The 26082-nt window shown below is 41.3% G+C and overlaps 1 protein-coding gene across 17 annotated transcripts in view; it reads right to left on the bottom strand.

The window, feature by feature from the left end:
• The window catches only part of ESCO1 (establishment of sister chromatid cohesion N-acetyltransferase 1), a 67298-nt gene extending 47572 nt beyond the window's left edge, over positions 1–19726 (bottom strand). For 6 of the 17 annotated variants that reach the window (XR_005224356.1, XR_005224357.1, XR_005224354.2 and 3 more), the window contains exons 1-6: positions 19319–19643; positions 15388–15492; positions 13103–15183; positions 12293–12404; positions 9078–9144; positions 6226–6337 (exon numbers count right to left, since the gene is read on the bottom strand). Coding sequence is in view for 9 of the 17 variants with exons in the window: in XM_027819394.3 (XP_027675195.1) it covers positions 6226–6337; positions 9078–9144; positions 12293–12404; positions 13103–15181 (2370 nt within the window). In the remaining 8 variants the exon portion in view is untranslated. Of the gene's footprint in view, positions 1–6225; positions 6338–9077; positions 9145–12292; positions 12405–13102; positions 15184–15387; positions 15493–19318 lie in introns of all 17 variants that reach the window. The other 11 variants (XR_005224358.2, XM_037892763.2, XR_005224359.2 and 8 more) reach the window with 7 other exon arrangements.
• Positions 19727–26082: the final 6356 nt, after the last annotated feature.

Raw genomic sequence — 26082 nt, 5'->3', positions numbered from 1 at the left:
GGAGCAGGGTACATAAGTCTTTCATTATTCTCGACGTGAAGGGAGTCCCTTGGTCAGGATCTCCTTAGGGATGCCTACCCTAGCAAAAACTTGCACCAGTTCTTTTGCGAGCGCCTTGGACGTGTGGTTTCTTAAAGGAATGGCTTCGGGGTACCATGTAGCGTAATGCAGGATGACAAGTATGCTTCAGTGGCCCCAGGCTATTCTTTCTAGTGGGCCCACTAGATCCATTGCTATGCTTTCAAAAGGAACTTCAATTATAGGCAAGGATACCAGTGGGGCCCTTAACTGAGGTCAGGGGCTATGCAGCTGGCACTCTGGGCAGGAGGTGCAATAGCGCTGGACTTCTGCCCATACCCGTGGCCAGCAGAACCTCCTTAGGACTCTATCCAGGGTCTTGTCTGCTCCTAAGCGTCCCCCAAACAGATGACTATGAGCTAACTCTAATACCGCCCTTGTGTGCTTCCTTGGCACCAAGAGCTGTTCTACTACTCCCCCCCCACCCCATATTGGTACTAGCCAGTACAACAGATCCTGCTTGATTACATAGTGTGGCCCTGGGCCTTTAGTTTTCCCTGCTACTGGCACGCCATTCACCTTTACTACCTCCTCCCTCAAGTTCACATATAGTGAGTCATCAGCTTCGTCCTGCCCAAAACATTTGCATGTGGGACCGATCTGGCCTGATTCTATTGGCTCCCCTCCTTCTCTTGGGGGTGCTTCCGCTCATGCTGGGGGCCATCTCTGGGTCTCCACGGGGGCCTCCTTCCAACCAGGGCAGCTCTTTGGTTTGCCACCAAAATCCTGGTTCCTCATCTTTTGCCTGCCCTCCTTTCCCGTCTGGATTTCCGAGACTTCCCAGGGGGTGAAAATACCTCTGGGGAAAACCCAGCAAAAGTTGTGGTAGGGCCATCCATGGGCGCCTTGAACTCTGCTTGTGGTTTACTTCCCTCCCCTAACTTGATGGGGAGGTGGGGGGAGAGTAGGCTCTCAAACCCAGGAAAGTACCTGTGAATTAAGACTGAGTAGGGAGGCTTGTGGACCACCCTTGCAGTCATCTTGGTAGTGTTTCCCTGGATCTCAATCCGTATTGGAATTGTGGGGTAGAAATTTACTGTGCCGTGGACACGTGTCACTCCGGAGCTCTTGGCCTGGCTCAGTTGGTCTTGGCCCACTAACTTCCCTGAGACCAGTGTGACAGCACTCCCAGAGTCCACCAAAGCCATGGTCTGGATGCTGTTCATCTTTACCAGCCTGGTGTACTGATGTGGGGCCTTTGTGACCCCCACCAGGCTGATTAGGCCACATTGGTCCTAGATTGCACTGCATGGACTCCTCCCTGTTGGGGCACTGGGCTGCTATATGCCACAACTCCCCACACCTCATAACAGCGATCTCATATCCCGGAAGTTGCCCTCTGTCTTGGGCCCTCTAACGTGCTTCTTCAACCCTCTCCCCCCAGACTCCTAGGTCCCTTTGGGGGCCTCAGGCCGCTCCTTCGTGCCTGTTCTTCCCGTTATGTCTTTCCTGGAGGTCTCGGGGTTGGGACTGGTTTCCTGAAACGCCGTGTTTCACCTCCCAGGGTTTCAAAACAGCTCACTGGCTGCCAGCTGTCTCTCGAACTGGTCACCCTTGTAGTCATAGGTGGAGGGATCATTCTGGCTTACCAAGGCTTGGAGGCCTGAGGATAGTCCCCTCCTATAGCGGTCCAGCACCAGGAGCTCCATCATTTTCTCCAAGCTGAGAGCCTCTGGACGTAACCACTTCTGGGCTAGGTGGATTCGGTCAAACGGTTGTGAACACTGTGTCTGGTCTTCGCAGTACTGCCATTCATGGAACCTCTGGGCTCAGAAGGCCGTCGTTATCCCTGCCCTGGCCAGGATCTCTGGCTTCAGTTGGGGGTAATCTGCTACCTCCTCTGCAGTCATATCACAGTAGGCCTTCTGGGCCTCCCCGCACAAAAAATGGGGCAAGGATGCCCGACCACTTGTCTTGGGGCCAGGCCTCCCGCAGAGCTATCCTCTCAAAGGCCAGGAGATAAGCCTCCACATCCTCCTGGGTCATTTTCTGCAGAAAGTCGCTGGCTTGTATGGTCCACATCCCGTCATACCCGCGGCTCAGCTCCATAAGGGCCTTCACCTGGTTCACTAGTTCCTGCAGCATGGCCCGATCTTGGGTGGCCTAGGTCATCAGCAGGTGATTGGTCTCTTGCTGCAGCCACATGGCCTCCTGTTGGGCAGCTGCCTGGACCCGGGTAGCCCCCTGCTGGGCAGCAGTGGCTTGCACCAGTGCTTCAACCACATCCTCCATCTTGGGGCAAGGTGGTAGTGACCCACCCTGGATTATGTTCCCAGCGCAGATATCCCACCCCTCACACAATGTATGACAAGATGGCCGACATTAGTATGGTGGGTCCTGCACTTTTCTTGGCAGGGGTGCCAAGATGCCACCCCTTACCCCTGATCTTGGGCCGCTGAGGTCCCTGCTAGTGGCCCAGGAAGGTGGTAGAGGAGGGAAGTGGGAGAGGGGTCTGGGTTTGCTCCTCACTCTGAGCCCCAGCCCCTCTCAACCCCTGTGGGTTCTTACCCTCTTCCTCCTTGGGTGGGGAACCTTTGGTCCTTAGACTCCCTCCCCTGTTGGGGCAGGGTCTCGCCTTACTTCGGTTCTCTGGTCTTTCAAATCTTACAACACACCTCCAAGCTCCAGTCCTCTCTCCTTCCTCCTCTTCCCGACTGACTGACGCAAGGGGTTTTATTAGGTTCCTGATGGGGCCTTAATTGACTACAGGTGCTCCAATTAACCTGTATAACCCTCCCTAGTCTACAGGGAACCAAGCCTTACTTAGCCTAGGGCTTATATATTTCCCCTCTACCACTGCTCCCTGGCCCTCCTGTATCACAGTGGCTTTTAACATAAAAATATTCCTCCTCCAAAGTATATTTCACTATGTGTGCATGCACACATAATATGAGGTTTTCACTACTCTTTTAAGTTTGTTTTGTAACCTTCATAAAAAGAGGAAAGATGATCTTGTTAAGGCACTCAGAAGATCTAGGCTCTGCCAGACTTCCCGTGTAATTTTCTGTGCCTCAGTTTTACATCAGTAAAATGAGAATAATAGCTGTGATGTGAGGATTAATGGTTAGACAAGCTCAGACACTAATGACATGCACCATAAAAAAAAAAAAGATTGAAAAATCAGTACGAGTATTGAGTATTAGAACACCTTCAAGTTCTAGAAGATTGTTCTCTCTCAATATTAAAAAAAAATCATTTAAAAGCAAACAGCAAGAATTTTTAATACCTTTTGCAGACAAATTAAGCTTGTTATAGATTTTATACTCACAGGTAATACAAAAGGTATTCAGTACGGATGCACTATACAAAAGGAGATAATATGCGATTTTATTGACTAAATTCTTGTTAAACCGATAATATTAAACTGCATATGGGGGGAAATTGTTTTACCCATAACATTCCCTCCAAATACCAAAGAGAATGGTGGAATTTATAAGAATATTTGACAAGATTTATATCATACCTCAGTCCCAAGGACTCTGGCATTGTACGAACAGTTAGAATAAAAAAGGGACATAAAATGCACAATATAAAGCCAAAATACTAACATGGTCACTGCTACAGTAAAGTAGTAGTAATTAATGTTGGGCTTAAGGTCCTAACATCTTACAACAGAGAACACCTCTAAAAGACGAGGGGTTTTTTTGGTAAGTTAGAAGAGATGGGGTAGAGAGATAGGGATAGATAGATTTCCAAGAGGATTATATCTCAAACCATAGGAGCCACGATCGGAACAACTTTCTTACCACAGATAAGAACAAAACTCCTAAAAAATTGGATGTTTAATGTTTTAATTAAGTAGTGAATGGGTCTGAGATAGGACAGCAATTTGAACTATTTTGTTTAAAATAAGAGTATAATAAACTGCTGCTCCTAACAGCATGCCAGAAATTTTAAGAGATGTAAAATATGTTTTTCAGCCAACATATGCAAGATAATTATTATATATTACATGTTTGCAAACAGTTTTAAATGGGCTGTACACATGGTATACAGCAAAAGCTCATTTACACATTTCTTTAAAAGTAAAGACTAAATATCTAGAAATAGAGTTGGTCAAAAAATAATACTGACAATTATGAACTTCAAAAAGAGATTTTTTTTAAAATTTAAATTGCCACTCTTTCAACCAGCTGTATATGCAAAGTTTTAAGAGTCAGGTGCTTTCCTACAGATGCAAGTACAAACATTTTTAAAAACCACACATCAAACTACGACATCTTATCTGTACATATACCTTTATCTGGTTCTAGTTTAATATTTTACAAAAAAAGTTAACTTGGAGGTGTAATCTTCTGTGCACCTAGATTGAAGGCTTTAGTCAGTTTTTGCAGATACGACACAAGCCTATAAATCACTGTGCCATATATACTGTTATTTGATTAAAGTGAACTACAGGCATAACAACTACACCGGACCCTCGCTAGAACGCGGAATTTGGGATCCATGCGCGGTACCGCATTAAAATGAATTGCAATTAAAGTAATTAAATTTGGGATCCATGGCCGCGACCGTGTTATATGTGAATTCGCGCTATATAGACGTGCATTCTACCGAGGGTCCAGTGTATAGCCTTCATTGATAAACAGGGATTGGGTTAAAATGCAAATGATAAGAGATGTATACAATTAATATTTTGGAGACTGTTTTATTTTAATGTGTATTTCTGCCAAAAAGTTTAAAAGTCAAGAGTGACACTGTCAGCTTTAACAAAATAAAAACTGTAAAAGCAAAGCAATGAACTAGTCTCAGATGTAAACTTGTTTTCTCATGTTTTGATGAAGACCCCTATCCTTTTTTCTCCCGCTAAAATTACTACACTAAATACTACATAACTAAGACTTTTCTTTTTCTGTTGTGGCACTGAACAAACCACTCTTTTTTTTTTTTTTTTTTTTTTTTTTTTAAAACAGAAAATGAGAAAAATAAGCCAGTCAGTTACAAAAAGTACTGCTTTATGATCAGTGAAGATCAAAGTTATTTTTTCCTGACAAATAACCTATATCAAAGACAGATCAAATTCTATTATTGTACAACCAAAAGTTGGGTTTTAAGGCCCCCCATTCAGCCCTGCTGAAGTAAAGGAGACTATTTGTATGTTTAAAATTAGGCAGCTGAGACCTAAACAGGCAATAATTGAGACTATTGCAAGTAAGTGTTAGATATCACATCTCTGAACAGTTTAATATTCTGGCATTTCTGAACAACAAAAAAAAAGGTTATCTTGTAATCCCACCCAAAGAGGCAAATTTCATGCTTTAGGAAAGAGTAAGACTTCAGGCTTGTATCCTTAGTATATGCTTTTAGCAGATTAAGGACTCTCATGTCTATTTCTTAGAAATTCTTTAATATTACAAAAGTGTGGATAGTCGTAATGTCTGCTTTAATGGGTTCAATTTTTTAATTGTGTTGTGTGGTCCTTCAAACTAGGACAATGTGTGTGCTTTTGCCCCACTTACCATTTTGAAATTCTTTGGTTGAATAGTTTTTGCTCTACTTTTCCTTTAGTAGAAATAGCTATTTGATTTTAGTTTACCAATTTATTTATGCCTCTCACCGTGTCAATGATTTGTGGAAAAGTTCTTTCCCTATCTTTAGTTTTAGTCAGTGCCTTACAAAAAATATCCATATATCATTACATAAGTGTAATGCATTCATATGTAACCCCACACAGAAAAATCTGCCAGATATACTCGCTTATCCCCACTAGTGAGATTCTATAATTTGCATAAACTAAGGACTAGTTTATATGCAAAGACAAATTTATTTCTCTTCTTTTCCCACTTTCCTTCATAAATAAAGCTCCTCCTTTGTATTTGAGAAAGCAAATACAGCCTATTAAAAAAAAAAAAAAACCCCCCACACACCACGAATTTTGGAAGACTCAGTTTAAACAACATGGATTATAGAATAATCAGTCCAGTGCCACTTTTCAATGCCAACAATTCAATGAAAGTGTGAAATGGTTAGTGATTACAAAGTTACAGAAATAACACTATGTAAGGATAACTACATTTAAGACAAGTTCATAACATTTAAGAGGTGGGACAGCTCATTCAAAAATATCTATTGTAGAGGTTGTGTTAACATTTCAAGATACAGCGTTAGGAAACACAAATTTGACAACATTAAAAGGAAAGTACTTACTATGATCAGCTGTTTGTCATCTTTTCCTGCTTCTCTTAGTTTTTGAATATGCTGCTCTGACGACAGGAAGCTACTGCACCTTGGTACTAATGAATGGTTTGGCAAAGGGATCCTTTAAACAAACATATTTCCTGTCAGAAGAGGCTGACAAATCCTGCTCAGTTTATACAATTTAATAAGGCCCTTCTGACTAGGTATTTTCAAAAATGCATCTATAAATGTAAATCCATTTTCAATAAATTTAAATCCCAAAATAAGAACTAAAAGCGTATGTAGTTTACAATTTTGATATATTCAAAACTATAGCCAAGATGAACAAAAAAGTGCATCATTTGTGATTACCATAAATTATAAGCTATATAGCTAGTGGGAAGAAATAATGATGACTGACTGGGCAATTTACTTATCACATAACATAACCATTCAACTAGAATAGACACAGTGGTTTATTTACATCTCTCTCAAGATCATTTTCTTGTTTGCTCAGCTATGATTCCTCAGTATTTTCACTGACTTCTGGTAACGTAGAAACATGATTTTTAAATGATGCTACTGTGTGTCTTGTATACACAGAGTTGGAGGCATGTCAGATTCTTTTCTTAAAAATAAATAATGAAGGCAGTTACTGTAATCTTCCCTCTGACTTTCACTTTACAAACAAATTATGGTCAGAGTTAGTAGTGGCCCAATATCACCAGGAGAGGAGCAGAACAGTGTCTGTCTAGACCACACCATTCCAGTCCCTTAAGGAAGAGAATTCCTTCCCCCACACCTTTGAAAAGGACCTGTGCACAGGCTATGTATACACATCCTGTTGCTCTACTTCTCTCAAAATGTTTTTAAAAGGCACTTTCCCACTGCATGGAGAAGAGAAGCCAAATTGGTGCTGCCAACCTCAGAGGCAGATCAAAATTCTTCCTACTCCCACTTTCCCTCAAACAACACAGCCAACAGGAAATAGAAAAGGGATTGTTACCAACTAACACTTCCCCACAGAGCTCTAGGGAACTTTTTCCAAAAGGAGACAGCAGTAGAATTTAGAATGAGAGGCTCCTACAGGTCACTAAAAACTCTCTCGCGCAATAAAAATAAAATTTTTTTTTAACACCACCACAAGCACCTCTATTTGGCAATTACTAATCCTAACTTTTTTGCAAAGCAGAGATCAGACAGAGCAACATAGTTCTTATTAAGAAGATGTTAATAGTTGCCACAGTCTATTGCAGTAGATGAATTATAAGCTTTTACATACATTGAAATTTTTGCTCTACAAGTTGTATCTAAAGAAGTGTTGGCATGCCAGACTTAAGACATGAATTCATGTCTCTTTCACTTGATTCACCATTTCTTCTGACACGTTAATTACTGGAAATAATTATGTTTAAAGAGTGATCTTTCCTACTACATCTTTTCTTCTTGGGCCTAAAGTGAAATTATACCACGTGACATTTTTATGTCAATCATGTCTCAAATAGGATTATAGGAGCAGTATCTGGGACATGTGTTAAGAAAGCACTTATGTAAACAAAAGTATCTAAAATAGCAAAGGGAGCACAAATTTATTAGCCAAGAAGTCTTTTTTCAAGCTTGCAACAATATGAACATCCTCTATTTCCAGACAGAAAACTTAGCTTAGGTGAAACTGAATATAAGACCACACTCACATCAGCAACTAAGAGCAACCATCTTTATAAAACTCTCTAAACTAAAGCAAAAAAAAGTTCAAGATTAAATTTGCAAGGAACTCAAACATTTAGAAGTATTCAGTTAAGATATTTAAACTTATATCTGCCCACTTATCAGTCCCAACCTCACTTCTTTGTTCTTTTATGGCTTTTTTGACAGTGGTGTTATTTTTGGATCAAGAAAATTTTCTAAAGGTTAAGAAGTCCTCAACCTCTGGGTTAATTTTGAAAAGCCACTGTATTTGTCCAGCTTGTAGGTGAAGACTGAAAATTTGAACTACAGAGCAGTGCTATATAATTGGTTTCCTGTCTTCATTGTGAACATGATACTGTCTAATCGCCGGTTAGGATGTGGAATAATAGTGTCCATTACTTTGACCTGTTAAGCATCTCTGTACATTGCCATTCGACACTCTTAATGAGGTCTGATTAGACAAATAACACATTGAAAACAATCAGGAGAGAGTGTATGACAGAATGGCCAGAATTGGCACAGCCACTATATCATTAAAAGTGATGCATTCTACTTTGTGTCGTTGCAAATGAGGGAAAAAAAAGTTATGGATAAGGCAGCCTGAATTTCTGATTTTCTCAGGGCCCCACTGTGCAGCTAGATTTAAGGTAGATTAGGGCACAAAGCTCAGTGTGCGGGGATTGGGGGGGCGCAAAAGCAAACCCTAAACATTTCCATTAAAAAATGCGTACTAACTATTACAAGATTTTTGTAACTGAAAGATTACAGGAACCTTCCTCCTCATCCTCCTCTGAATAATAAACTTCATTTTAGTCATCATCCATTTTCGAGTCTCAGGTTAGGATCGGGCAAAAAACAAAGCAAAATGTTAAGTATTTTTTAGCTCTGCTAATTATCACTTTTTCAGAAAAAAGGTGTGACTCACATTGCAGCCAGGCTGTATGATAATTTATTTTTTACCAAAACTGAAGTTAGTGCTTTTTCCACTGACAACCTTGTTTGGTAAACTGGATAACACAGAAGTTGGTCTCTTATGGAAAGGATGAGACACCAATTTTTGTTTTTACATGGAAGTTTAGGATGGCAGTGGAAAAAGAGGGACAAAAAAAAAATTGTTCTTATAATGGCAACTTTACCTAAGGAGGGGCTACTGTCATTCCATAAGTATATTAAAGAATAAAAAGGTACTATACCTCTTCTCACTAGTCTCAGATGTCTGATTTGTGAATAAAGTGCGCACCAACTGCTTGGGAGCCGAACCTGCAGTTAATCAGGGATGGTCATTTCATTATAAAATTTCTCTTAATAGAAAAAGCAAACTTAGCTAAACAAATGGCAAAACAGGTTAACTTCACTACAGCAAAAAGAGATATTGAAGACCATGTTATACAAGCTGTACTTTATCTGTACAGAAAAAAAAAACAACCCTGTAATGAAATGGTGCAAATTTAGTGCAGGATTCTGATATTTCTCCACACCAAATTTTTTAAACTTACCTTACATTAAAAATTATACATATCCACTGTTGCTGAACATGGTTCTCTCTCAATAGCCAAGGAGGAGCAGCAGAATTAATCTGATTTTTAGTTTCAACCCGCTCAAGCTGACATCAATTGGGTACTGCTGTGTACAGCAGCAGAGCCATAAATACGATCCCTGACTTGCTCAGTAGTAGGGTAGGGGAAAGAGACACAGTTAGGAAATGCAACTGGGGGGCAAAGGGGGTTGGGAACGACGGACAGACCTTTTTCCTAACTCCCAGCAACAGTAAAGGCTCCTACTGCATACTCTTACTGCATGTGGCACTTCAAAAAGCTGGAGCTGCATTGAAATGAAGAATTGCACAAGTGTCATCTTTTAGTAAACGCCGAGTCCTGCTGATGAAACATTGCATAGGGCACCACAAGGCCAGGCACTATCCATCTCCTTGTGATAGAAGGCAAGAGCATGGCATGCCATCAGAGAGGAGTAAGACATGTATCAGTGATCTAGTAAGGATACTTATTAGTTTAGGACAGAGTTTGGTTCTTTTCCCCCTCGCCTCTCATGGTTCAAGAAGCAAAGTTTCTCATTACACTGACCAAGGCTTGACAACTGGAACAGTGCTGACAGGTTTCTGAGAGAGGTGCATTCAGACAGATGAATGGTTACAAATTTGTGGGAATTTGGCGGAGAAGGGGAGGTAAAAAGGAGGAACTCTAGTTCCTCCTTGAGAAGGGATGCATACAAATAAATGAAGAGGGTGAAAGAGAGAAGAGGAGATGTATACTGTTAGAAATAAGGTGGTGGTAAACAAAAGACATGGATAAATATCTTAGAGTAAGGGAACCCAGAAAAAAAAAAGAAGCAAAATGTGAGAAAACAGAAGATTCATTGTTTAATTTGTCAAGAAGAAAGTAGGAAGGAGAACTGTACAAGCTGCCAATTCAATTAATATTTCTAGTCAGATGGATCATCCAAAGTTTACTCAACTCCATGCTCCAGACTGGAAAACACTCACTAGCCCAGAGTGAAAAGGAAGCTTTCCTGGGCAAGTGCCATCAACCGCTACAAAATCCAAACAAATTTAGAAAGTTTCTAACCCTAATGTTTTTGAAGATGGTGTTCCAAGATCAAACTAATAGGAAGATGCACTGCATTGGTTTCTTAAGAGGGCAGAAGGACAACGCCACACCTCTGCTGCTGCTCAGCTCTTCCCCAAGAGGAGGCAGAGGAAAGACTGACCAAAGTATTGTTTTCTTTGTCTTCTTGTTCTCCTCATCTGGAGAAGAGTCACTGTGCAAGCATCCATTATCTGCAGAAACTGCCTGCATCCATGTAGTCACTTTGCAGTGTACGTCAGGGATGCCAACCGATACACACAGAAAGAGGGCCTATCCTTGGTTAACTCAGTGCATGCCCATTCTCTTCCCACGTTGTTGCCATAGACTTGGTGGACTGCGAACAGATGGCAATCGTGTTCCCATTGCCCAACATAAAGCTTCATTTAATCCACGAACGGAGGTTTCAAGACAGTTTTCCTTCTAGTTAGGCTGCCCTCCCAGGTTGAAGAGAGTCGCCTGCTCTGAGCTGTCCGGTTATTTATTTATTTATTTTTAAAACGTTGCCAGATAACCACCTTTCACACCACTACTTTTGGCAGGAAGTTGTCATTGCCATTTTTCAGATCCCAGAAAATGGAAGCAAAATGAAGAAGTCAGGTCAGTTTCATTCTACTACAACGTGGGAAAGCTATGAGGGAGACAGGCACTAAGGAAGGGGAGTCTAAATATGGAGTCTAGAGGAAGGGCAGAGCAGCATAAACACCCCCTTGCATCAGCCAAAAAGCTGAGCAGGGGGTTGAATAGCAGACAGTCCCTCCCCTCAGCACATCAGTCCAGAGGAAGGGAGGGTGTACACTAATGAGAACCCTCACCCTTTTAGCAGCCAGAAGACTCGGATACAAAAGGAGAACACAGAGTATGCAGCTCCTCTTCCAGCAGCCAGAGAAGGCAGAGTTTCAAGTTTATCAGACATCTACTAGCCAGAAGCTGACAGGAAAGACGGAACCATTGAATAGAGTCCAGGGATCAACATCCTAGAAGAAATTCAAGCATCCTTCCTTTTATCAGCTGCTGCAGGGGAGCAAGGCTTTTCACCTGAGCATTGCCCCACTTTTTTATCATTCCACAATCAGGCGAATAAGTCTCCTTACTATTAGGTACCTGATAAAAATTCCAAGTCCTGTGTGTAGATGTAGGAAGGTGGGAGAGAAAGAATGGGTGATGAGATAAATAAGGAGAATAGTGTTGAGAGAGTTTGTGGACGGAGAAGAAAGTAGAGAATATTTGGGGGGGGTGTTGGGCGAGAGAAAACAGACACCAATAACAACTCACAAGCCATGATCAGTTACTGGACAAAGTTGAGTGAAGACAGGAAGGAAAAGAAGGTAAAAACAAAAAGCAAAAAGGATGAAATAAGTCAAGCTGGTAGACTAGTACTCAATTAACATCTGATTTTACTGACAATCATATATTATATCTGATTAATATTTTTCGGTATTCAACTGGTTCTTGTAACTGGCCAAATACTATTCTAATATATTTGATTAATTCCACCAGTAATAATCTAATATAGCCAAAAACATTAGGTATCAACAAGTGCTGTGGGTGTATTACATTTAAACCGAGTACATAACTTTTATTCTTTTACTTTACTGGGGATGTGGCTCTGGACGGCATGGTTGCCAGATACCATATTTTTCACCTTGACTAGGCTTAGTTCTAGGACTACCAGGTAAGTTTTCATGCCCTGCTGACACCAATAAATTCTGTAGCCTTCCCAATTGAAAAGGAAGAAGAGGATTCCTTCATCCCCACCCTTAACAGACTTCTCAGAGTGCACAGAATTTACAGTTTAGATTTTTTACCTTGAGATTCACTCTCTATCTCCTTTTTGGCTTGCTTAGGTGGTGGTGGTGCTGCTGTAGTACTTTTCACTGGAGTGCTTTCTGGACTTGTATCCAAATGCAAGTTAAAACTCTGAACAACACAACAGAACAGATGATAGATCAAAGTCAAACTGCTCCATCTCTCTCTCTCTAAGTTCTGTCCCCATTTCATTAATTAAATATCTTATGAGTAAAAACCATTATTGAGTTCCTACAAAATCAGTTTAGCACTTTTTCCAGTTCTCTTCAAGACTTTGCTTAGTGAACGGATAAGCAACCCCATGTATATATCTGTGGCACTATCCGACGTAGCAAAATTTTGCTACATTACATATTCAGTGCATATGGATGCTTATTTGGAAAGAATATGGTTATTACATGTACTCCTATGTTCTTAGAACATTACATTTAAACCAACCTGATCATAAGTAGTATTTTGTTCTCCCATTTCCCTTAATGTACACTTTCAACACAAGATAGTTATGGTATTTTAATCAATCAGCCACGACATTTTGATTTGTTGTGCTATGCACTTGAGTTATTGGAGGAGAATTTTATTTTTTAAAACGATTGCCCTTAGTAATACATAATAGATTTGTTTTCCTATTCGATTTATAGGAGAAACACAAGTCAACTCAAAAGCAGATTAAGGTTCCTATACTGAAATGTTTTAGTTGCACAAAATGTTACTGACAAAGCTAGTTACACGAGCACAGATAGCACCGTTAGGTACTAGAACAAATTTAGAAAAGTATCCTCCCACCACATTCCATAAATAAAAAGAATTACCTCATCTAGCGCTGGCTCAGGAACATGTTTTGTCCGATTATCCAACAAACCATTTTCAGCAACTTTTTTTGTTGATTGCTTTGTTTCTGGTGTCACATCTTTAGCTCTGACTGTTTCAGAAGAAACTGCTCCCAATTTCTCCTGTACATGAGTTGCACTTTTAGTCTCACATGGCTTTGTCACAGACAATTTACCTTGGGCCTTTGAAAGCTGTATTTCTGCACCCGTTGCTTGACTTGACTCTGGAACTTTAGTTTTAGTTTCTAACAAATCCAGCTTTGGAACACTTGCAGAGTTTAATTTATTTTGATGTATATTATTAGCTTTCGTTAGTTTAATTTTGGTCCACTTAGAGTTTTTGTTTGAAGGAGTATTTCTGCCATTCAGAACACATTTGACAGGTATTCCTTTTTTGCTGGGGAAAAAACGCTTGCACTGAGTGCTCTGATTTGGTTCCTTCTGAGTAAGCATCACAGTCTGTGACAGCTGCATGTCTGCATGTTTCTCTTCTCCTTTTTTATATTCAGTGTTGGGAGAATCTCTTTTCACCTCTACTGTATCTGACTCAATTTCACCTGCAATTTCTTCACAGAGTTCAAGAATGCTTACCCGTTTGGACTTCACAACATTCTCCGGCTGATTGGCTAGATCTATTTCATTTACAGGTGGCTGTGAAACTCTCTTTGCTTTTCCACTGCTTTTCACATTCTGATGCACTGGTTGTTTTTCCTTATTTATTGTCACAGAAGTTGGTTGAAGAGGACTTACCATTTCCACTTTTTTACGATCAAGAAATAATCTTGAGCCTTGCAGGCTATGTTGAGAACAGTTAGAATCATTAGTTTTATGATCCATTTTACATTTTTTCTCTGGTAGAGAGCTGGTTATTCCTACAGTTATTTCTTCATCTCCACTTATAAAATTTGATTTTGTTTTCTTATTTTTCTGTTCAGTTTTCTGTTTAAGAGGTTTAACTGTTTCAACTCTAGTACCCTGAATACATCCTTTTGTTTGAGTGCCCTGTTGCACTTCTGAAGCCTTTCCTTCTTTAATTTCACTATTATGAAGGGATCTTGCTGACGTATCTGATAACTGCTGCAATCTACGTGATCGCCTGGTTAGTTGCTCATCTGGGATAATGATGTGTCTTGGCTTAGGAATGTCTTGTGCTGACTTTTTCTGGCACACTTCCTTATTTTTTGTGGCTTTTGGCTGCTGTTGTGTGTCTTTGACAGTTATTTTACTGTTTGTGCCTGATGATCTTGTCATCATGCGCATTCCTAATTCAGGTTCACGTTTGTTGTCACTGAAAGATTTAATCAATTGCTGTTCAGCATCTTGAGAAGTTGACTTTTTTGCAAGATTCTTTTTAGGACTCTGAACTTGTATCCCTAAATTTTTATCAGTAATTTTTACAATTTTAGTACTTGTAGAAGAATTACTTTCTGTAGAATTTCCCTTAACAGATTTCCTATCCACATGTATGTTCCTAAGCGTAGTTTCATTTAAAGTTTTTACAGACTGCCTAATACTTTGAGGTTTCGATGAATTCTTTTTAATATCTGAAGTTGACTTTAATTGCTGTTGTCTCTTGCTTTCAACTGAAACTTTGGTTTGTAAAGCACATCTGTCCTTCCCTTCAGGACCTCTTTTGGAGGAAGTCTTTGTCGATTTCAAGAAATTAGTATGGTTTATTTTTGAAGATCTGGAGGGTGTTTTTGTAGTAGGTACCCTACTTAATGATTTTAGGGATGATTTTTTCATAGATACTGTTTTACTAGATCTTTTCTTTAACTGAAGTTCACTCTGCTTGGAATGTTTCTGCACTAGTTTAGAATGGGAGGACCGCCTAGCACAATTATTGATGGCTTTATTTATCACTGACCTGTTAGGTTTGACCGAGATTTTAAGCACTGTTTTCTTCTGCATTGCACTTTTATTTGGCTTGGATTTATTTAAGACATGTTTTGTGGCTGACACCTCTCTTTCTTTCTCTGTTGATGATTTGCTGTTCTTATCTAGCTTCCGACGTTTAGCAGAAGGTTCTGCTATCGCAGACTTCCTTTTTTGGGCTGCCATTTCTGCAAAACAATAATTGAACCAAATTTCTACAAACTTTTTCAGCTACTTCTATTGTTAATGTACATTATTAGTCATATTATATAAAAGGAGACATACTGGATTATTAATTTTGTCTATTTACTATCAGTGTGTACTAGTCACAATCAGAAAGCAAAATCTGTTAAGCCATTTTAAGTTTAGTATACTACATGTATTTTACTTACAGGTATTTTATAAGAAGCGATCGATGTTTCAGAAAAAGTAACTTATCAAGCTGTGCCAAAAGCATTCCTTATAAATTTGGTTGTAGACAAGGCTTTACATATCACCTATAAAGAATAAAACATTTATGGAGATATTTAGATCCAGTATGTTTATTCTGTTAATTTTTACCTTCTATTTCTCAAACTCTGAATTCAGGCATACAGCTCCTGACCACCTACATTACATTTTTTCATTCTTTCAAATAATAATACTTAGCTTTAAAGTATGAGAGTCTCAGGCAATAGTGACATGTGAACTTTATGCAACCCTCCCTATTCTGTCTTCATGACAGAATTTTATATCAGGACCCTTCAGTTACAGTTGTAGCTCTGCATTACATTAGCCAAAGCCCTAAGGAGCAGAGGACTGGACAGGGCCCTTTCTGGAGCCCCATCAGTGCCGTAGTCAGATGCCACTGTTAAGCAACACTATATGCTCTCATATGTATCGCTCCCAGAGACTAATGATGCACTTCTTTGTACTCCCAACCTCCGAAATGTTATAGCATCAGACAAGCCCTCTAACAAAAAGACAGTGATGAACAGTACTTTTATATTAGAAGCTGAAAACAGTCCCTTTATTTTTCTAGTTACTCTAATAGCCACCTAAGAATACAGCTTATATTTTCAAGCTTTTAATATTTTTTGCCATTTTCCTATTTAACACTTTTTCTCTTGTATTTCCAATGGTGCAAAAATGAATGTAGTTGTTTAAGAACCTATACGGTTATTTAAGAAAAAGTTTCTAGCCCTTATGCATTCTTCCAAAAGCAAACAGAAGGCAAACTGGAAGGAAATATTCTATCACAGCCTTCAAACAAACGGGTCTGCTGCTTTTCCTGCACCTCATAGCATTGTCAGCAATAGCAGACAAATTAACAAAATTCTGGTTAGTTTCACTGCTGCTATTAAGAGTCCCCAAGTTGTCAAGAATTGTTACTACTCATGCTGCTCAGGAAAGCTATAAGTACCAGCCAGAAAACCATGGAAGAAAAGTGGATAGCAAAACCCTCCTCCAGGGAGAGGGAGGTTAAGGTCCAACCTGAGACACTTACTAACCCAAGCCCAATATGAAACATGGAGCTTCTGAGAAGATGACAGGGACAACACCTGGACAGAAAACCTAGAACTAGCAGTAACGGGGCCTCTCACCAGGAAGTTGCTCCTGAGCCATGTTAGTACAGCCTCTCACCATTGATTTTCAAATCTACATCTGACTAGTATGTTTAAGTTCTCCAACAAGTAGGCTTCTGTTACTCTTTAGGCACAGTCTTATTATGCAAAGATATATTTTTTTCTACATCCACTTAAGTAACAACCACTCAGGAAAAAGTGTTTTTTCAGTTAGTTAAGGCAGAACAATCTCAGATAATTTTACACTATTGTTCTGGGTAACAATTCTGGGCACTGAAAGATACTTTTAGGTCTTCAGTCAATTTAAAATTTTTAAATTTTAAATAAATATTCAACTACCATTGGTTTCCAATATCAGACTGCTATAACAGTTCAATTTTTTTTTTTGCATCAACAAGCTGACAGCAAAGTATTTCTATAGCCCCATGACAAAACTGTCACTCCAACCTCAAAGATCTATAAAACTAAAACAACAAGTTCAGGCCAGAAAGGAACATTAGATCATCTAGTTTTACGTTCCATATAATATAGGCCATTGGAATTTCCCTCATTTATTGAGACAAATAACTGTTTGTTTGGCTAAAGCATATCTTCCAGTTTATTAGAAAATATAAAAGTTTGTGTCAGGTCCCAAGTTACGTTTTCTAATTAAGTTAGAATTTTTCAGACTGTGAAAACAAGCTTCCCCTCTATCAAGTTTAAAAATGATTTATTAAAAAGTCAGTCTGTCAGGCTAACCAACTGATCTCTATTTAAGCAAATTCTAGCTTCTCTACTTTAATCCTGCAATTCGTTGGCTCTGTATTGCCCACTGACTTTGATGGAATCTGCACCCACACACAAGTTGCAGGATTGGGTCCCCAACCTCTGGAACAGAATTTAGAATCCAGATTGTGAATATGATTATTTATAAGATTGTTAGCACTCCTCCCAATTAACTCCATAATTTAAAAAAAAAAAAAAAATCAAGTGGTTTCTGACGACACAGATGACGGAAGCAGCTATGTGGACAAGATTTACCTCCAAGACTTTCATCTTTCCTTACACTAACCAGTAGGGAAGCTATGATTCCTGCTAGTAAGAAATTTGACTATCAAGTGCCATACCACACAAGCTTATGTATAGATCCTTGCATTAGCTTGTAAAAAACTATCTTGTTTGCTAATAAATGTAATCTACAGGCCTGTTACACCATCGCAAGGTGTTCAAATGTTGATCTGCATAAGGTAAGATCCATAAGGTAAGGTCCTACCCCCCCCCCCCCCCCGAGACGTTCTGGTTAAACTTGGATTTATGCTGGAAATGGCCCACCTTGATTGTCATGCACATTGTGGGGAGAATGGTCAGTTTGGATGAGCTATTGCCAGCAGGAGAGTGAGTTTGTGTGTGTGTTTGGGGGGGGGGGGGGGGGGACGGGACCTGGATTTGTGCTGGAAATGGCCCACCTTGATTATCATGCACATTGTAGGGAGAGTGGTCACTTTGGATAAGCTATTACCAGCAGGAAAGTGAGTTTGTGTGTGTGGTTTTTGGAGGGGGGTAAGAGAACCTGGATTTGTGCAGGAAATGGCCCACCTTGATTATCATACACATTGTGAAGAGAGTGGTCACTTTGGATGGGCTATTACCAGCAGGAGAGTGAGTTTGGGGGGGGGGGGGGGGGGGCAGAGGGTGAGAAAACATGGATTTGTGCTGGAAATGGCTCAACTTGATGATCACTTTAGATAAGCTATTACCAGCAGGAGAGTGGGGTGGGAGGAGGTATGGTTTCATGGTCTCTGTGTATATAATGTCTTCTGCAGTTTCCACAGTATGCATCCGATGAAGTGAGCTGTAGCTCACGAAAGCTCATGCTCAAATAAATTGGTTAGTCTCTAAGGTGCCACAAGTACTCCTTTTCTTTTTATAAGGTAAGCAGTATGCCCTTTGCACTGTCTGTGGCATTTTTAAAGGCTAGTCATAGTGGTCTTGATTTTTTTCCCCAGCAATACATAGAGCAGAGAGAAGTCCACTGCCACTTCTGTTCCCCAGATGAGTTACATGGAGGAGAGGTTTATCAGTGGAGACAAAGAGCAACCAATTCAAGTGCCACCCTCCTCCACACACAGCTGCTGCGGTTTAACTCCTCCCTTCGGTCTGATTTCAGTGGAGCAGCACTACTAGCTTTCTGGACATGCAGGCAGGGCCCAGTCTCTGCCCCGAGGAGTTGGCAGTCTAAGGCTTTGCAGACGTTGGAGAAAGCGGGAGAGTGGATAAGGGCTGCCAGCTATAGGCTGAGCAACGGTCCTGGCTCAGGACAGTGAGGGAAAACACCCGCCTCCCTCACAGCTGGCTGCCGGCTGTGGGGCGGATTCAGCGGGGCCGGGGCCCAAGCTGCGGGACAAGGGGCTGGAGTCACCCGCCGCTGACACGGAAATCATTCGCGGCCTGCAGACTTTGCACCCCGCCCCCAGGGGGACACCCCACGGCGGAGGGCGCAAAGCCCGGTCCAGGGTCCCGAGCCTCAGCGACTCCCAGTAACAGCCGGGGCGTCCCCTCATACTCCGCAGACGCGCGGCGGGGGAGCGCCCGTTTGGGGTCGAGGGGGTCGCGCTCCAGGCGCATCTTCCTTCCCCCACCACAGTCACTGCGCTTGGGAACCAGAGGAAGCAGCAGCCGGGACGTAGGCGCTGGGGGAAGTGGCGCGATCACGAGCGGAGGGACCGCGGCCGCCCAGCCTCTGGCGGGGAGGCCGGGCTGGCGCCCCGCGGTCACTTACCTCAGCGAGTCTCCTCCGGTGCGCGCTCGCGGCACGAGCCGCTCTCTCCTGGCTGTTCTGGGGAGCGGGGGCAGGGGCGCGAGCTCGAGGGGGGACGGGGACAGAGAAGCTCGCGCAGGCTGGGTGAGTGGCGCGAGGTCACTGTCGCTCGCGCACCTTTCCCATGCCACCCAGAAGCCTGCAGCCTCTCTGGAGAGCAGAAGCAAGTGGATGGAATCTCTTCACATCCGGGCACCAAGACAACGCTGCCACTGCCCCGCCCCGATTTATGACGGTTCCCAGTCTGCGACGCTTGTTGTTATTTCTCTCTGATCCCGAATCCGGAAACCGCTTCCCGGCACAACGTAACTTCCGTCGGTGGTTGTTAGATGCGAGTCCTACTACTGCTAACGAGACGGCTCCGGAACTGGAAGGCGGGAAGGGAGGGCTGGGTGTAGTCAGAGCGGCCCCTGGCGGCCGGAACGGGGGCCGACCCAGTCCACTGTCTGCTTTGGGGGTGTCTGAGGGAGGGTTTTGTCTTACAGAGACAGCTATTACTCCCACCCGTTGTCCCGATTTTTCACACTTGCTGTCTGGTCACCCTAGTGCCGGCTGCCCTTCTCCTAACAGAAACGGACACATCCAAGGATGTTAAAAGGCAGCAATACTAATTCACTTCGCAACTCCTTTTCCCCTTTACACTGGCAAAAGCCCCCCCCCCACGATTCGTGGCCATGCCTTCCAGTCAGTGGCACCCACTTGTAGCTCTGGGACTTCCAGTCCTGTCCTTTTTACACTTCTTTTGGAAGAGTCTTTCTATCCTAACCTCGGTCCCCCGCACCCTTTTTTGCTGTCCTCTTGCCAATTTTGGTTGGATGTATTCCTGCAGATTTCATCACATGTAGGGCCACCCCTAACTATTCTGGGGCCCTATGCAGCCCCCCACACACACACAGTGGGTTGGTGGGGCCCCAGGCCTCTGTGGAGGGGGGCAGGGCTGCCTTGGGGGGCAGGGGGGAACTGCCCCCCAGCAGTCACCGGAGGCACGGCTGCAGCCAGTTTGCTGCACTTCCCACCGCTGGTGAGTGCAGGCCCAGCCCTGCAGCAGTCCTTGGGGTGGGAAGAGGCAGGGCAGGGGCGGAGCAGGGTGAAGGCTTTGGGGAAGGGGTGGAGTGGGAGCGGGGCTGAGGTGGAGCAGGGGCGGAAAGAGGCAGGGTGCGTGGAGCAGGGGTGGGAGCCTAGGGGAAGAGGCGGGGCAGGGGCTGGAGTAGAATGCAGCTGTGCAGGGCACCAGGAAATTTGGTGTCCCAAATTTCCTGGTGCCCTATGCAACTGCTTTATTTTCGTATGGGTAAGGACAGCCCTGATCACATGACATAATCTTTAATTAAAGATTAATCTTTAATTCCTGGAAACTCCAGGCCGCTCCTGGAGGGTTGGCAATTCTAGTCCTCTTCCTCCTGTGCTTTCTGTGCTGGGTGTTCTCCAGTTCTTATCACATGGGCAGCCTGCCTCAAACATGCCATCTGCAGTCTATCACTGAGAGCCTCACATTCATCTTCCCCCTAATATATTACATATGCACTGTGTCTCCCCTCCGCTTGCCTGCCATTCTCCTTAGTGGGTTACTTTCTTCCACCTATTTCTCCTTTTCTTCCATCTCTATAAGACTCAACAATTAGGCAACAGTAACATTATGTTTACATTTATTTCTCGTAATAAAGTACTTTCCAAACTGAAGAGATGGTACAAGTCTTGCCCCAAGGAGTTCATAATCTAAAGACAGTCAAAAAAGGTGGGTAGGGAGGAAAAGGGACAACATACACACAATTAAATGATATTCATTTCAATTATATGTACTATATATGACATGTAAATTATTCCCAAATTACTATTCCAGTTTGTCATTGCCATTCAGCAAATTTTCTATCAGCAAAGTAATAAGAAGAAAATGAACCAAAGGAAACTTTTTCTTAAATATACATACAGCACATGATTAACATCTGGAGTTCATAAATGTGATATCACTGAGGTCAAGAGCTTCCTAGGATAAAATAAAGATTATCTGTAAAAATATATAATGAGAACATCTACAACCTGCATTAGAAGGAAATGAAAAAGTTAGAAGAGAGATAAAACCTCATGTTCCAGGACTTGTGCCAACCTATATCTTCTCTTAAGGGCAGGCTGTGATAGAAATTGTTCATTTCAGACTTTCTGCCACCTTCTGTTGAAGTATCTTGTTTTGGACACTGTAATGGAAACTAAACTAGTGATTTCATGTATCTTTCCCAGACTTTCAGCACTTATTCTCTGGGTATAGAATGGAATTTCTAAGAATTTCCATATAAATCTGTCAGTTTATTAGTAATATTTTTAAAATGGGCATTTTGAGTATATTTTTATTAACGTGTTTAATCCCCTCTAACAAATGGCTTTCTATAATATTTCAAACTCAGGATATTCTATAGTTTATCTATATTCCTCAACTATCACATTTGTACAGTATACTGTTTGGGAAGAAAATTGCTGAATAGAGTTAGCAGTATAGTGGTGTTTTACTCTTTGTAAATCCTAATTTGTCATTTTAGTGACATTGAAATGAAGAATCTACCTTATTTTGTAAGATCCTCTTTCCATGTACACTTCAGTGAAGCACAATTTGTCCTGGACTGATGGATATTTTCAGTAGCTGCAGTTTTTTAAAATAGCTGATAGCAGGAAATGTTATTTATAACTCCCTATAGAGGTTTCAGAGTAACAGCCATGTTAGTCTGTATTCGCAAAAAGAAAAGGAGTACTTGTGGCACCTTAGAGACTAACCAGTTTATTTGAGCATAAGCTTTCGTGAGCTACAGCTCACTTCATCGGATGAAGGTATAGAAATTCTATCCTACAGAGGTTCTCCTTTAACTTACCATAATCCAATGTGACTTTACAACTAAAGTACATGTACCAACACGTGCTCTGCTTCTGTGTTAAAATAACCTAGAAGATAGCTTCCAAAAGCAGGATACTGTAATCATTTGGGAGCTTGTAAACCTCCTGGAAAATATTAGAAACATCTCTGCATACTTCATGTTAAGAATGTAAATTCACAGATATATTTTCCCTTCATTTTATTGTTAACATGAAGTATGCGGAGACGATAACATCATCTGGGTGAATGTAAGAAAATAATTTTTTTTACCATATAATGAGAACCACTACAGAATATACCATTGCTGTTATATATTAAATCCAAAAGTTTGAATAAAACACTTATTGGAAAAAATATTAACAAATTTGCAACTTTGTGTGTAAGGCAACAGCATTCTGAAGATCTGTAAAAATACTAGAGTTTTTCAGTTCAGTTTGCAGGTCTTGTTTGTATTCAGGAATACACGGTGTTCAGGAATTTGTTAACACAGAGAAGTGTGGTGATTTAGAACAGCAATACTATGAAGAGTTATATGTCACTTTACCTGCATATCAATCTATGCAGGTAGCTGTCACATTGGTAGAGTGCCCACTGTCCACAGCTGAGCCAAAAAGGGCGGGGGGGAAGCCCCTCTTCACTCAAAAAAACAGAAGAATTAACAAACAATATAATTCATATGTAGATCTCTACTTTCCTCAAGGAGCTCTCCCTGTGACTGAGTCTCCCATGCACAGTACCAGCTTCATAACTCCAACCCCCGCTAAGGATAAGTGGTCTCCTCTTTTATATCCTGTTCCTTCCTGATTATTAGCTATAGCTGGAGGGCTATCTCTCTGGGCTTGACCCTGCTTGCTGGTGTTAGGGGTGCAGGGCCAATTTAAGTAACTGTTTCAGAAAAGATCATTAATCCCTTCTTGCCCTGGCTTGGTGTAAAGTTTGTACATTCTGGGCTGGATTCTGTGCTTTGCTATTTTTGTTTGTTTATTGATTTTTGGTTTCTTATTAATTCTACATATTCAGTTAGTGTCGGACTGCTTTGGCTCAGAAGTGAGCTTTGCATTATGTTCTTAAAATGGCTAGGCTTGAGCTCATTATGTTGTCCTTCACTGAGACAGGATGGGTCATGAATCATAGAATTGTAGGACTGGAAGGGACCTCCAGAGGCCATCTAGGCCAATCCCCTATACTCATGGCAGGACAAAGTATTATCTAGACCAGAGAATGGTCTCTGAGTTAGCAAAGACCTTATAGATGTTAAAAATAGAAATTTGCATTGAAACAAACTATAAACGAGTAGAAGTTGCAGCTCACTTGTGTGACGTGTTTGAGGGGATAGTTTTGTTTAAGAGGTTGCAAGCATACAATCAAGAATTTCCATGTTGCCCTACGATCAACCCCACATAGATTTACCACAATCTAATCTGTAGGTGATAAATCCATAAATCGTGCTTAGGTCCTTGATGAAGGAGAAAGAGAACAGATTCCTGGCAAACTGTACCTCCAAAATGTCTCACCACTGTGTCAATCTAAATTTAGCGAAGCATAAAATAAGAACCTGAAAGTTCATACTGCTTTGATAAGTGGAGGGCAGATACCAGAGGTCAGTGTCTGGGGAGCTTGTGGAAGTGTTACACAGTGGTACTTGTGGTACTTTTTAATTGACTATATGGAAGGCTACAGTGAGGTTAAGTGCTGATATTAGGCTTCTATTCATAAACACATCATCCATCAGTGCTACTATAGCCATTCTCATGCCATTTTGTTTTGGGAAAGGTCCAGGATAGTGATACAGATCAGGTTGTTAAAGCTGGTTGGCACTAGTCTGCTCCAATCAATTTCATTATCCTAATGAAAAAGAAATGACTGCACAAAAGTTCAGTATTTATAAAGGTATGGAAGGGTCTTCAGGAAATGTGTCAATGTCGATATATTTAGGTTAAGGTTTAATTCCTGCACATGCTTACACACATGTTCAGCTTTAAACATGTGAGTTGTCACACTGATTTCAAACAACTACAGGATCAGGGCCTAAGTGATATGAGGCAAAGAAAGGAAGGATAGTAAATCTGCCATTGATTATGTGATTTACAGTTGCACTATAAGAAATTTCCTTAGTAAATGTCTTTTAAAAAGGTTTAACACAGAGCTATGTACAACACAATTATGCAAATATAACATGAAGAGCGTTGATTCCATAATTTACTTATTGGTTAAGTGACATGTCGGAGCCATGTTTGTATGTGCACAAACCTTGTGTTCTGAAAATCGATATGAGCACACATAAGGCTTCTAAAAATCATTCATGTATTAACATGTGCACTTTCATTTGGCTTCTACATTTCATTTTTCTTGTGTTGGCGCTATAAGGGTGTTGGATCATATTAAAGAAGTTCTGTATTAAAATCACAAATGAGTTTGATTACTAATTAAGAGGTCTCTTGGTTTTTGGTACTGTTTCTCTCCCTCTATGTGTGAAACTTGCAAGCTGTTAATTGTGTTAGTACATTCTAAGACAGACTCTGTTCTCAAAGCAATTCACACAGAGAGAGACTGAAAGCAATACTCTGTAACAACAGAAACAGCACACAGAGACTCCCCGCCCTTTTGTTGTATTAACAATTGTGATTAAAATAGAGATAGAGGATGTATGTGGATGGATGCTTGGTGTGGATAATAACTGAATGATCAGAGAGGTGCCAGCCTAAGAATCCAATGTCCATCGGCTGAAGAATGCGTCAAGTGGAAATAACCAGAGGACCCCCGGAGGGCAGACTGGAATCCACCCAACAGCCTCAAGAATGGGAGAACCAAAGAACAAGATAACATCTAGCAGCACGGAGCCGTCAGGAATGTGCTATCTGCTGATTGATTCAGCAACAGCATGATGAAGCAATTCCCATAGACTGGCATAGGAAGAAATTCTTATAAAAATGGACTCTAGAAAGTGAGAACTTCGAGGTCTGATTCTGCGAACCAACTTCCAGGAGCATCAGATGTGCATCTGACAAGGCCCTGCTCCCTCCTCATGTCCAGGCCACCTGGCTAGTGGCTTGGCATGATCAACTCTAAGGCTGGTAACTATGATAACAACCTTGCAGAACCTGTGTGTGTGTGTGTTTGTATGAATGAATGTGTGAATAAATATGAGATTGAATGGAATGTTATAGCTACAACTAACTGCTTACTATGATTCTTTCTGTATTCCCAATAAATGTGGTATTTTGCCTTTTCCCCTTTAATAAGAACCTGCTGGTTTTTATTTTATTGGTATAACAAAAGAAGTAAATGAATAGGCTCATAATCTTCAGTAAGCACTAGATTCGGACCTTGCAGCAGTCTCAGGGCTGCTCTAAATTATGTGCAGCTGCCTTTTCCCTCCTGCTCGAAAACTATGCCAGAAGCTGGGAAGGAGATGGCATAGAGCCACAAGCAGCTGGTGAAGCCAGCTTTACAGCCCTTGTGCCAGAAGAACTGTGCAAGAGGACCATAGTAGCTCCAAGGATTTTTCAGAACATCAACAAAACAAGGAAACTGACTATATACAAAGTGCTGTCACGTGCACAAAGCAAGAAAACTGAAAAAAATAGATTTCCCTCTGCCACCATCTCTTTCAGTTACTCATTTTAGGTATTACTTGGGATAATAGCAGAGACAAAGTTTTCAGATGGAAATGTGGTTTTAAAGTTGACAGTGTCATAATCCTCTGACTTCCTAATGTATATTTTTTAAAACTCATATGTTCTTGTAGGTAATATACACATAAATTATAGAATTATGCAATTTGTTATTTGCCATCTTTATATGGAATATGTATTAAATATATAACACTACACAGGATTACATAAATTAGGAAGCACAAAATGTG

The sequence above is a fragment of the Chelonia mydas genome, chromosome 2, assembly GCF_015237465.2.
Source record: "Chelonia mydas isolate rCheMyd1 chromosome 2, rCheMyd1.pri.v2, whole genome shotgun sequence".
In the NCBI taxonomy this organism is placed as follows: domain Eukaryota; kingdom Metazoa; phylum Chordata; order Testudines; family Cheloniidae; genus Chelonia; species Chelonia mydas.
The sequence above is the reverse complement of the archived record's forward strand: the minus strand, read 5'-3'. Positions and strand labels throughout refer to the sequence as shown.